Source organism: Patella vulgata, chromosome 2, assembly GCF_932274485.2.
Source record: "Patella vulgata chromosome 2, xgPatVulg1.2, whole genome shotgun sequence".
Taxonomy (NCBI): domain Eukaryota; kingdom Metazoa; phylum Mollusca; class Gastropoda; family Patellidae; genus Patella; species Patella vulgata.
This window is the reverse complement of record NC_065880.2, coordinates 21,036,293-21,049,762: the sequence shown is the minus strand read 5'-3', so window position 1 is coordinate 21,049,762 and position 13,470 is coordinate 21,036,293. Positions and strand designations below refer to the sequence as shown.

At 32.3% G+C, this 13,470-nt stretch overlaps 1 protein-coding gene across 1 annotated transcript in view; it reads right to left on the bottom strand.

The window, feature by feature from the left end:
* LOC126811885 (uncharacterized) overlaps nucleotides 1–13,249 on the bottom strand; it is a 78,757-nt gene extending 65,508 nt beyond the window's left edge. The window contains exons 1-2 of the mRNA XM_050537913.1: nucleotides 13,220–13,249; nucleotides 7,525–7,676 (exon numbers count right to left, since the gene is read on the bottom strand). Of these exons, the coding sequence (XP_050393870.1) occupies nucleotides 7,525–7,676; nucleotides 13,220–13,234 (167 nt within the window). The 5' untranslated portion in view covers nucleotides 13,235–13,249. The remainder of the gene's footprint in view (nucleotides 1–7,524; nucleotides 7,677–13,219) is intronic.
* Between the last annotated feature and the right edge of the window lie 221 nt (nucleotides 13,250–13,470).

Here is a 13,470-nt window from a genome sequence, read left to right as displayed (position 1 = left end):
AAACTTCATATCAATGAATCAGTGTGAGGCTTACCATTATTCCATTCTATTACCCGTAATTCAACTTCAATAGCTTTTAATGAGTAATTTGTCTCTTAATTTACTTCATATAGGGTTCAATTTATGTAACAGTGAACCATAAAATTCTAACCATTTTCTATTCATTAATCAATGTACAACAAATCTTTGTTTTGGGACCTTGTTATTACAAAGCCATGTGTATCAATCTAGAGAGGATTTGATGAAAATTTTTATGTAATTGGTGGAAAGTAGCTCTCAATTTTAAAAAACAGACCCAGATCAATGGCCTTTCGTTGTGACTATTTGACCTATAAAATAACTTTCCCCGTTACAAATTCCTATGTCATTCATTAGTAACAGTTGATTACTTGAATCCAGGGGAGGTAACCCAAATTATTTTGAAAAACTGTCGATGTTATAATTAACTAAAGTTTCAGTGGCTTTTACAACTTTTTGCTTTAGGCCCATTAAATGTCAGAACTATTTAAAGATATAGTTTCTTTAAGATTTATGAGCACATTTCTACTAATAATGTTACACAGCAACAAACTAATACATTTATATATACACTAGAGTCAGTTGTCTTTACATACCGATTCTGTAGGTTAAGAATCAATCCATTTATTTCTGACTACGTCAGTTACCTGGCACATTGCACAGGTGAAAAATCTCTCAATAGCACCATTTAATCACTGGTCAAAAATTGTTTTTTATGAAGTTATCATAAAATGTATAAGTTCAACCATTTGGTTTCCAATAGCTAACAAACTTTATATAGGTGTAACTTTAAAATGCAGGCTGAGCCCCACTTTCAAAATGGAGGCTACTCTTGCTTTAAAAAATCTACCCTTTCCTTTCCACAAATCTGTGCTTTGAAAATCTGAAATCTGTGCTTTGAAAAAATGTTTTGTATCCTCATGAATCTGAGAAAATTGTATGACAAAACTGAGCAACAGTGCCATCCACGGCCATCAACAATCAATATAATCATCGATCACCTTGTTGGGCTTGGTATCCAGTCCCGTCTTCATGAACCCAGTCGGAGCAGAACAGTAGGACATTAAAGCTCATTTCATTTGGTATCCAGTCTCATGATTTTGTCTATCTTTCGTTTTTTCTGTTTCAAACATTTTGTGTCTTTTATGCACCACCACTGCCTAAAGCATGGGAATTAACCGATTGCTTTGGCGTACAAGCAAGAACATTGTTAGATGTCGGTGACAGTGAAGGTTGGTCTACTTCAGAATCGATATTGGACAATTATAAATATAATCCTCGATTAAGTATATTCTTGGATTATAGAAACGTAAGCGTGATCATAATTCTGGAAGTTTTTATTGTACCTTTGTCCATTTGTCTTGATCATGACCAATTTAGTCACGTTTTAAGAAGATCCTCCTGACATCATAGAGCTGAAGGAACTGGTGGGAGGAAATATTTTTGAACCTATCAAGTTCTGCTCAAAGTGCCTGGAAAACGAGCTTTGTCATTAAAACCTTAAAATAGGCCCTGACCAGCAAAGGGATGTTTCGATCATTAAATTGTCAGTACCTTTGACTGACTTATAACTTGCACCCATACCTATAGCATAGATGTTGATTAGTTACTATCAAATTACTACAGCAGTTGTCTGGAGAATCCAGGTGTTAAACTAAAGACTATTATACATGTATATATGTACCTATCAAATACTGATGCTTCTTCTTGTTCTTAATAGCTCTTAACAATCGATCATTTACCAAAATAATTCACTACATGAAACAGTACTTTCCATTGATGATAACACCTGACATTAATGATGGGTGCTAAAATTGTAATTTATGAAATCTGACATTTCTTAAGACATAACATTTATTGTGGAGAAAGTTGTGAAACTCAATCTAAAACCAGATTTTTTCTGATAAAAACTATTTCTTAATGATCTGCTAATTAGTAAATTTAAATGAAATCATTTCATTTATCAGTTCTGTAGATTTATTAACAATTCAATATCTTTTAAAAGTCAAGATAAAGTAAATAAATAAATTTAAATTTTGACTGTATTTGGGAGGATTGTATGGACAGGTGCTCCCCACCACCACTTAAGTGTGTCAAGTTACTATAACTAGTCTCTCAGCTTTTATTGTAGATAGTTATAGTTACATGTATATGTTGTTACCAGAATACAGAACAAGTGAGTTGTTCAGGTAAAATTAATCTTACATCCTCCATCATCTGAGGTTGAACCTATAGGCTTGTCCATAATCCCTGGATGAAAATGTACACTACTTTTCATAGGTAAACCCATGAGCCTCATCGGTACCAGGTTAAAACAAATTTGAATGCCCAGAAACAAAGTACATATACACACCTGATCAATAATTTGTGACCCAGAAACAACGATAATTATGAACAAAGAAAGAAAGTAGAAATAATAGTCTTGACCGATTAACCACAAGTAGGTCTAGATGTAGCGATACACCATTTGCTGAGCTTCATTTACCTTCAGGTTTAATTTATCAACAGCAGGCACTACCCAGAACACCTGATAATAATTACAATGTCATGCTTAAACTAATTTTACTTTTTGCTCATGACAACACCACATACCAACTTATCACGCTCAGCTTGAAAACCAGGAAAAAAAGGTTTTCTTTTTGGCATGGACTGTTGCCAGGGCAGGCTGATAATAATCTAAATTGTCTGGCTTCAAGAATGGAAGCCAATGGGTCAAAGAGACTAGGTGAATAACGCTGTAATAATGTTAGAGGATAGTATCAATAGTAATTAATTTTTATCATTTTTATGGTCACTTTTACACTGAAATTAATGGGACATTATGCAAACATTAACATAGGATAAAGAGAGCGGAATTGAATCGCCAACTAGAACAATAGATAGTTTATAGTTAAACAAAAGCATTTTTTCTAGTAAAAGACTGAAACATTGTGTGTGTTGAGTAATTGATAATTTGTTATGTCATAGGCATACAAGCCATGGGGGCTGGGGAGGGCAGCAACTTTTGGGAAATCTGACTTTTCGGGCAGACAGGTAAAGTGGGGGAAAAAAAATTATGATACAATCCAGTTGACAAAATAAAGTGCCTGAAGTCTAATAAAACACTAATTTTACTTTTCTGTTTATTGAATACCATGAATTTGTACTGAATTGACTATGGATTAAAAAATATTTTCTGCAGCCACTCTGCTTGGCAAAATATCATCTACATGTAGTCCCCGAAATCTAATAAAACACTAATTTTACTTTTCTTCTAATTGAATACCACAAATTTGTACTGAATTGACTATGGATTATAACATTTTGTCTGCATTGGACAACTTTGAAGTTGCTTGATAGCAGAAAAATGCATCTGCGGCGATCAAATTTTCTCTGGGAGGGTGAGTTCCCCATATCCCGCTGTGGACTACACAGTTGATTGGTTGTTGGAATTCAGGTCAGCCACCTAAGTTAGGCTATATAGGACCACATTGAATAGTGGGCTGGAATAGCAGTAAAACACATTTGCGGTTGTCAAGTTTACCAAACTCTCTTGGGGAGGCCCCTACATGGTAAGCTCCGAAATTTCTGCGCTCGCTGATAATCAGTGTGCCATCATCTGTAAGCGTGATGTTTTTTTTTTAGCATTTAGGTCTGCACCCCCACCCCTCCAACATCGATCAATGTAATTCAAATTGTTCTCAAATCTTGATTTTCACATGTTTTTTTTTCTTAAACCTTCATTTTTTAATTTGTTCATGGGGTGTGTACATGTAAATGTGTGTACTGTCTTAGAACCCTTCGAGTTTGTATTATAATATTGTCTTTGTACTCCCATGTCTTAAGTTGCAACTTGCTATTTCCTTCGGATTACATGTACAGAACGCTGATACTTCTGGTAATTTGATTCTGGTGAAACATAGAAACTCAATCTCAATACAAATTTAAAGGACACCTAAATCAAAACATTCAAAAATTTAATTCCTGCCCAGTGGCGTGATTATTTCAATCTAATTAAAATCAAATTACAGTTTTATTTATTTATTTTTTATGCTTTTTAAATATTTACATTCTAATCTGACATACTCTCTATTATAATAGTTTGTTCTGCCAGTGACATTTCAAGATAGACCCCCCCCCTCCCCTCATATATAACCAGCTTTTTATTATTAAAGGAGCTAAGTCGCTAATATTTGGGACCTAGAAATTGACACAAATGGGTCGCAACGCATACAATAATGTAATATGAATGTATATAAATTGATTTACATTCAATCGTTTCTTTTTTACTGTAATTTTATAATCAGTTAGGTTCGGCGACATACGCCAGTATTCTCAATCAAATTTTAATCTCTAGCTTCTGGTTATTCCAGTCTACGCCGATATTTATTGGGCATGCTCTCCAGATAAGAATATAGCGTCACCGTTTGACATGACTTGTGGAGTCCCTTATTACAAATAGCGCTGAAACGCATTATGGTACACGATTCGTGTACCAATTGTAAAATGTTTATTTTGTCTTAAATATTGGATATCAGAAGACCATCTTTTCCCGGTAAGATCACAACATCAATGTTGATTTAAACCGACAAATAAATCGTGTTTTCAATGTCAAAGATGTTGGATGATATTGAGTAAGAGACTTAGCTACTTTAACTGTCATTAACATTCCTTGTCAACTGAACCGTAAATTACTTATAAGTCAACTATAATGTATGTACCTACTTCAAACAATAATTATATCAATTATTAATTAATATAAGAAAAGTTAACTCAACATGTCAGCTGACATTTTTTTACCTACAAATATACTATAAGTCCTTACTCGAAAGACACTTCACTCTTGCACAGTGCTATTGATAAATTAAACCAGAAGGTAAATGAAGCAAGTTGCACCCCAGAAAACAATATTTCAACTAACACAAATCTTTCCATGGTAATAAATTAACCCAGTACTATATCTGTGTTGAATGTTACATTAGTAGTTTTTCAGGATAAGTAAATTCATTCAGAGAGGAAATTAGTAGAATCATAATAAAGAATGAAGTGTTTCACATTTCATTTCTAGACATGCCATAAACCATCTATAGTCTTTGGGGGGGGGGGGAATTTCTCTATTAAACCTGTCACTGTTACTAATAAATGTCATTTTATTTTGTGCTGAAACTGAATCCATGCCAACTTTTAATTATATTTTCTATATGTATGCTAAGACAGTATTTTGTAAATAATATATGAGCATTGGTATATACCATGGGCATAAAACTTCATTCAGACATTGAATGATAAAATTAATTTTTAATGGGTTACTTTTTTAAAGCTACCCTTTGAAGTCTTATCTATTTATAAAATCAATGATAAAGTTATTTTTTCATATCATACCAACCAGGTGTGATTACATGGTCCAGAATACACGTATGTGGTAAACCAGTACTGAGATATTTCTCATGGCTATAGCTTGATTTGTCCCGAAATGACCTAGTTTGTGTTGAGTGGAGTCTCTCTCTCTCTTTCTCTCTCTCAATGATGATGATGATGATGATGTAAATACCCGAATTCCATTACTCATTTACTGAATTCTCTTGAAATTACTAACCCAAATAAATTGACATGCCTAAATTAAAGGATTGAATTGTGAAGGAAGTAACACTTCAGTACTTCTTAAGCAGCTGTATTAAAATTATTTGCAATTACATATTTTGTGATTTCAAAAACTTTGATTAGATAGAATGTTTATTATCATATATAATCATCTGTCCGTCCTTCATAATTGCTTGTGGATGCTTTAGAGGCTAAAGCAATAATGTTCATGAGACAAAGAAGCCAGTCCATTTTCAATGATTTCCAATAATTACTTTCAGATTTATGATCCTTGATTTTGTGGACCCATGAAATTTATACCATGTTGCTGATTCTGATATATGAAATTACAATGCCAGAGTTAGTGCCCTTGATCAAACTGAAAAAAAAAATGTGGATGCTCTAGATGCTAAAGTTATCATTTGACAGCTTTTACATTTATACACACTATTTATGTTTGTGGGATCAAGAAGTCTATCCATTTCCAATGATTTCAATTGTCAGATGATGATTATTCCTCTTAATAACTTTGACAAATCTTGTTTACCCCCTAAAGGCTAAGGTTATCATTTGATTGGTTTGAAATTTATATACATGTACAGTGTTATGATTATGAACAATTTCTGACAACTTGAACTGATTATTCGTACATGTTTCTACAATAAAGGTTAGCACTAGGAAAACTATTGATCACTTTTTAGTGTCTTGTACTAGCATTTGTGAAGAGCTCGAACAACTTTGGACATGGGTTTTGTTGTCTCGCAACCTATCTTTTCATATTTACTTCTGCTGTCGAATTCAAAAACATAATGTGTTTTGAAAGGCAGAGCAGTCAACGTTAGTTGCATATTCAATAACGCATATCTTTCTAACTTTAAAATATATCCCCCACAAAATATGAACAAGAAATCACAAACACAGATGAGATTGACAACAATTTGCATCCTGTGGCCATCCACTGACACTTTTAGCTTTAGTGTCTATGTAAAAACAAGTTATACAAAACAATGGATACATGCAAATGTATACTCTTAAATAAATCACAATAACGTTGATTTTCTATTTTTTAATGTTGCAAAAAGGTGTGCCAATTCTTTTAAATGGTAACTCATACCACATGCAGCTGGTTATCTTGGTGTTATTTTAAGATAGAGAACAGCAGTCCATCTTAATCCTGTAACTCATGCCTGAACTATCTCATTAGTGATAATGACTGTCTATTTAAAGAACTTTACTGAGGAAGAGCAATAAAGAGAATAGTGTTCAACACAGAAACTGTATCAGAATTTTCTGAGAAAATCATTGCTATTATCAAGTTATTTGTCTGATAAAGTGAGCATCAAATTCTAGAGGATACAAATGTAAGACGCATTAAATGAGAATCAAATAGCATTCGCTCTACAGATTAAGAGCTCTCTAATATTTAATCAATAAATTAACTTTCTATTCTACAGCGGCTAGGAAAATTCACCAGTATCATAATTTGACCCAGTCATACCCAATAAATCAACAAAAATAATAAAACACAAAAAATTTGCTTGCCTCGTTAATCTCCTTTAATTTAAGTTACTTTAAAATTGATATGATTTCTAAAATCTAGTATCCGATTGCATCTTGTGTAAAGGGAAATTAGGAAATAATTGCTTGAAATAAGTACAAGTATCATTCAATGTGTCATACTACTTCAAAATTTTATGTGCAACACTGTACATTAAATTTGACAAATCTATATGATGATATTAAAAGATCAGAAAATTACTTATATACATGTTTTAGAGAGACATTTCTGGCCTGTAAATTTTGAACTTACTTAAACTCTACCTGAACTATGAATTTTGTTGGTAATAAAAAATAAATTAAAACCTCCAAAAACTGATAATTATATCAATGAAGTATACTGTTACAAAGATGTCAACATTTAGGAAATATAAAATAAATACAACATACCTTCTTAGTTGAAGAAGAAGTTCATCAGATGCGTTTTTGATTATTAGCTGTGTGTCCCCAATATTAATGTTTTCTGTCCTATGACCATTTACAGCCTCAACATAATCACCAACTTTTACTCCCTCATTATACGCCTTACTGTTTGGATTTATCTGTAACAAATAAAAACAGTATAATAAGAATAAGACATAAATTGTTTTTATAAATTTCAGTTATCTTGGGGTGGAGTAAAAGTTTGTCAACACTGATCAATTTTTTTTGTTAGCACATGTAGTTAATACACAATGGAATAAAACAGCTTGAAATCAAAACTTTCTTTTTTATTCTGGCATTCAACTCAACTGTTTACATAATAAATGGTTTTCAGGATTAAATTTCTCATACATGTGGAGCTATTTCAAAAAATTTAACCTTCATTTTTATCGAAATCCCAGCAGATGCTTACAGTTCCAAGAAGCACGAAAAAATGATGCACTGGGCATAATGAACAGTGTACATTATGAATCATTAATACTGGTATATAGGTGAAAGAAAGGAGTGCTGTACATAGAACGAAGTATCTATCTATAGAAACATGATGTTACTGTCTGATCTCATCAAATAACTCTTCTTCATCACTTCATCTCTTATCCTGTTAAACTCATTATAAGTCAATCTCCACTACAAACTTTACTTCAGATAAATGCAGATCATACAAACATTATATTCTAGGAATAGATTGGTGTTACTGGATAGCCCATAACACATAATTTCTGTTGATTAAGCAATATTATTTCTACTCTAACAATTGGAGTCAATCTCCTCATAAAACAACAAGTGGTTTTTCTAAATATGTACTGGTACATATTTGTTCAAGTTTATCATTTTATGTTTCAATTTTAAAACTTAAAGTTACAATATTTCTACAAAAAGACAATACAATAATACATGTAGCATCAGTATCTTTCATTATCTGTGGTTCATGTATCTCTCCAAGGAGTCCATTAACACTTAAGATATCTTGATGGTTCCCTGTGGTCCATCAATCACGATAACATGGACATTGTCCATTACAACTGATGATAACTGATAACATTAACTTGTATTTTGTTTTATATTTACTTCACTTCATGTCCCTTAAGTTTACTGCATTTATTTTGTAAAAGTTACAACATTTGTCACCTACTCATATTTCTGGCACACAAGGGTGTCAGTAGTTGTGTTTGAACCTGATTTAAAGAATAATTTATAAAATCACAAAACATTGGTCTAGCATCTCTGTGTTGATAAAGAAATACTATCATATCTTAATGACACTTAAAGGGTACATTAGAGACTTTGTCCCAGACCCTTGACCAGTGGCTAGAAAACACAATTTACAAGTAATCTTATTAGTTGATAACCAGTCAATCATCATATCAGTTACTAGTACATGTATTTACATTGTTTACCAGACAGATATCTATGAAGAGCAAAATAAATAGTCCAGACCAAACATTCTGGTTTTAAAGAACCTTTCTGCCTTGGTGGTCAATTCCTACTTAGTTCATCCAGTCCTAGTTTAAAAGTTTTAGTGTTCAGGTAAAAACAAGTTTTATCAGCATGTGTGCAAGAACTGACCATGGATCTGGAATTCTAAGACTATCTAAGATTGTCATAAAATGCTAAAATTGTCATAAAATATGCAAATTACTGCAGATGTCAAAGTAAATTAGTTTTTAGTTTTGCTCCAGAAACAGCTTAACTCCTAAAAAAGGCCAAGTTCAAATAGTTTGTTGGGAAAAAGATAAATAGACAGATGGAAAGACAAATCAACAACCATATACCCACCCCACTGGGGGTATAATGATAAAATTACAATATTTTATTCTTCAAAGTTTGTTTATTCCTACATCTAATACCATCTGGTCCACAAGAAACAGATTCCTGAAGAACTGATTCACCAAAGAAAAATCATCACAAAATGACTAAACAAACTATAGTAATTCACATACATGTAATCTGACAATGACATACATAAAGTTTAATTACTGTATATTTCTTTTAAGCAAAATGTTTCAGACTGTGTAAGATACTTTTTATCTATGATATACAATAATATCATGTATGAAATACAAAAACTAAAGTAACCAACTATAAGAATCCCAAGATCACAATTAAATCTAACGGTATGGGGGTGAGGTGTGTATAGCAAGGGCGATGACTAAATACACCCCAACATGAAATGAGGTTGTCTAAAAAGTGCGTTATTGAAAAATTACACATGGAATTTCATAGAAAAGAGAATTATTATAAACAAGTGTCCCCCCGCCTAATTGAAAAATCGATTAGATGACACATGTTTTTAATTGCTTTTTTTTTCTTTTTTATAAAGCAACAATCATATTGCTTATCAGTGTTTAGATGGATGCAGAATTGAACATAGTCAGGGTATTGATGTAATGAAATTATAGGAAATGCGCATTATCGAACTTAGTTATGGTAATTGGTATTGATGTAATTATATACACCAAGTTTCCCCATTTTCACTCAATTAGAAAATCAAAGTTGTCGAGCTCCAGAGTCTTGACTAATAAAATTGCTCATCATCTAACTTAGTCAAGGTAATCGAACTTAAGCAACTAGGTATTGATGTAATGATATACGTCAAGCTTCACCATTGCTTATCTCTGCTGCTTAGCCTAAGCAGAAAACGCTCATCATCGAACTCAGTCATGGCATTCACATAATAAACACCTACATCAAGTTTGAAAATTCTACCTCAATTAGAAGCAGAGATATTATTTCTCCAAAAGTGTGATGGACAGATACACAGACAGACAGACGAATGGAAGGAACCATTTTCTTTAAAGGTCGGGAGGAGGACAAAATTTATTGTTTTAATAAAAGACAATTAACAAAAAATACATATGTGTTTGCCTTTTCAAGCAGTGATTTACCACCAAGGTTCTAGTAAATGTTTATTATTATTAACAGTGTTTTCAAGCCAATATCAGTATCTTCACTATTTGAGCATTACAATAAATACTAGATATTATTAGATAAGTAACCTAGTAGCTGTACCAGTGATTGTAAATAAATAACAAATGATAAGCAATGATATCTATGTACATACATGTATATCTTCGCTAGTAAACAATTATGGCATATCCATGATAATATAATAATATACAAAGTTTTCTGCAGGAGGTCTAAATTTTTATATTGTATTAAACCAATTTAATTTATCCTGCATAAAAAAAAACCACATTAATATACTGGTACAAGCCATGGTGGAAGACCAGTTAAATATTCTTAAAAATAAAAATAGTTGATGTCTATAGTTATAATAATGAGCATGTACTTCAGATACTGGTATATGAACCAATATTTTGGGCAATGGTATAAAAAAATTCTTTTATTAAACTGTCAGCTGCTGTCTAATAGGAGTACCAACCAATGCCTCTAAATCAACCCCAATAAACCTAATTCAGAACTCTGACTAAAACAGACATTTATCATCTCATCTGCGTTCTAGAAATACAGAAATAAGTTGTTTCACGATGAATAAGTGTACCAGTAAGAGTATAGATTTTCTAGTTCTAAGATAAATATAACTTTTAATCTGTCACTTTGTGAGAATACACTTTAGCAGCTAAAAACGGAAATATTATAATAAGACCCTAACTTTCCAGACTGAATAGCCAATATAGACTTTTAGATCATACACAATAAAAGAAAATCTACAAAATTCACATTGGTCTAAAGTCATTCTATTTATTTCAAGGTGTCAGCTTTTTGTTCTTATACTGGCTAGGAACCGACTGAAGGATAACTCATTTCTATCCATGACCAAAGAACACAGTCTAAAGAACACAGGTGATTGGTGAAAGAATTAGCTGGGGAGAGGGAAACAATATGCACAAATCTTTATTATCTGTTCAAGATACAAATTAATAATGTCTACTCATATTAGGGTTAGGTTATACTTTTATAGGTACCAAATATCTCTCCTTGTGTCACTGTTGGCTCTCTCTGATAATTTTGAAAATTGAATCCTGTGGAGTCAACAATGTTGACTCAACATCCTCAGCCAAATTTAAGATGGTGTCTAACTTCTGATATAAGTTAAATTCCTGTATCATCACTACATGTAAATTCGTTTGAAGTAAATTGCATGACAGAACACACATCTTACTAAATTTTAAACAAGAGTCTCAAGAATCAAACATAAATACATGGAAAATTTATGCAAATAAGGTCATTTTACTTGTTTATGTTTACACCACAAGTTCAATTTGTCAATCAAATTTCTTCACTAATAGGACAACTGTTGAGTTAAAAAGAGAGGTTTTTGGCATCAGATAACAGGAAGTGCCTTATACTTGGTATAAGCTATCTGCTATGTCTTATATCAAACAGGAAACCAACCACTGACTCAAAGATACCATTTATATGAGTAGGTGGAAATACCTCTACAGAGACCACCAGACCTACTTACTTTTTATATAGTACACAAAATAAAATATATTTTTACCCTTTGCCATTTCAGTTTTATCAATATGATAAATCTTATAGGAAGAAGGGTAATTCAAGACAAATTTATGTCAGTCTGTTTTGTTTTATCAGAGAATAAGACACCCAAAATACATTTAGTAGGCTGGCACATTTTTCTTTTCACTGATATTTACGTTTGACGCTAGTGTACATTGAAAATAAGCATACTCTGTCGATTCAAAACATGCAGCTATGAAGCAAAAAGGGGCAGCCGATCTGGAATACAGATTAACTGAACACAAATTTTTTTATGGGAAAAAAAGGGGATAAATTTGTGGGATAAAGGTGATTTTCACAAAAAATGTGCTGTTTTACCTGTTGAGCCATTTTGTTCAAATTGAACAAATAACAAGACCAAAAACTAAAAAATTATGTTTATCGGTTGCCATAGCAATCAAAATACCAGGTTCACAACCAGATTCATAGGGCTGACATACCATACAAGTTTGGTCAAGATTGATGCAGCCGCGTCAGAATCATGTCCCTGACAAAGAAACAAACAAACAAATCCACAGAATAACATCTCGACAATAAGGATCGAACTTGAACCAACATACTTAATTACCATGAGCTTCTGAGATCATTTAATAGCAATAACATTATCTATTCACACATATTTCTGTTTCACATAACTACTAAGTTGCATGCCCTGCCCTCAAAGCACACTAAGTGTTCACTGCCCTATAGATTTTGTATAAAAAGGAAAATAATAAGGTAAAGGAAGATTACATACAGAACTCTATTCAATAAATCTATTGGATGTAATCTAAAGCAGTAGTGTGAGAAAATTACTGAACCTTGAAATTCTCATGAAAACAAATAAAGAGATATTATTTTCACTACTCATATTTCAGTTATTATTACACCCATCATACGGCTGGCTTGGCGAAAATAACCACAATCTTGAGATACAGACTAGATCAATGTTTCTGAGCGTCATTTGAGTGATATAGGAATCCCTTGCAGACTATAGTTGAATCTCTAATAGGAATATCAGTCCAACAATGGTTCCATTCCATTCAATATTTCCGAAAATAAGGAAAATCATGCACAGTTACTTTTAAAGATTGTGTGATTTTAGTATTGTTATGATTTTAAGAAATATTAGTTAAATTCAAATGAGATTTGTTTAAAATACTATTTTAAAACATGTGAGTGTGATAGTTTTAGCTAGACCCACCTTAAAGTCTTTCATGGATACAGTTAATCTGCTATTCCAAATAATTCAAGAAAACTAATAGTACTACCAGAGATGTTAACATCTGTAGCATTCACTGACCATCTGAAGGGCATGTGGTTAGTATTACACTTAACAACTTCAAAATCTATCTCTTCTTATCTGTGTCTTGTACTATAAAGTTCATCATTCTTGACTTTAATCAAAGCTATTAAGATGAACCTATAGGATTGTAGAACCAAAACTTCTCATTA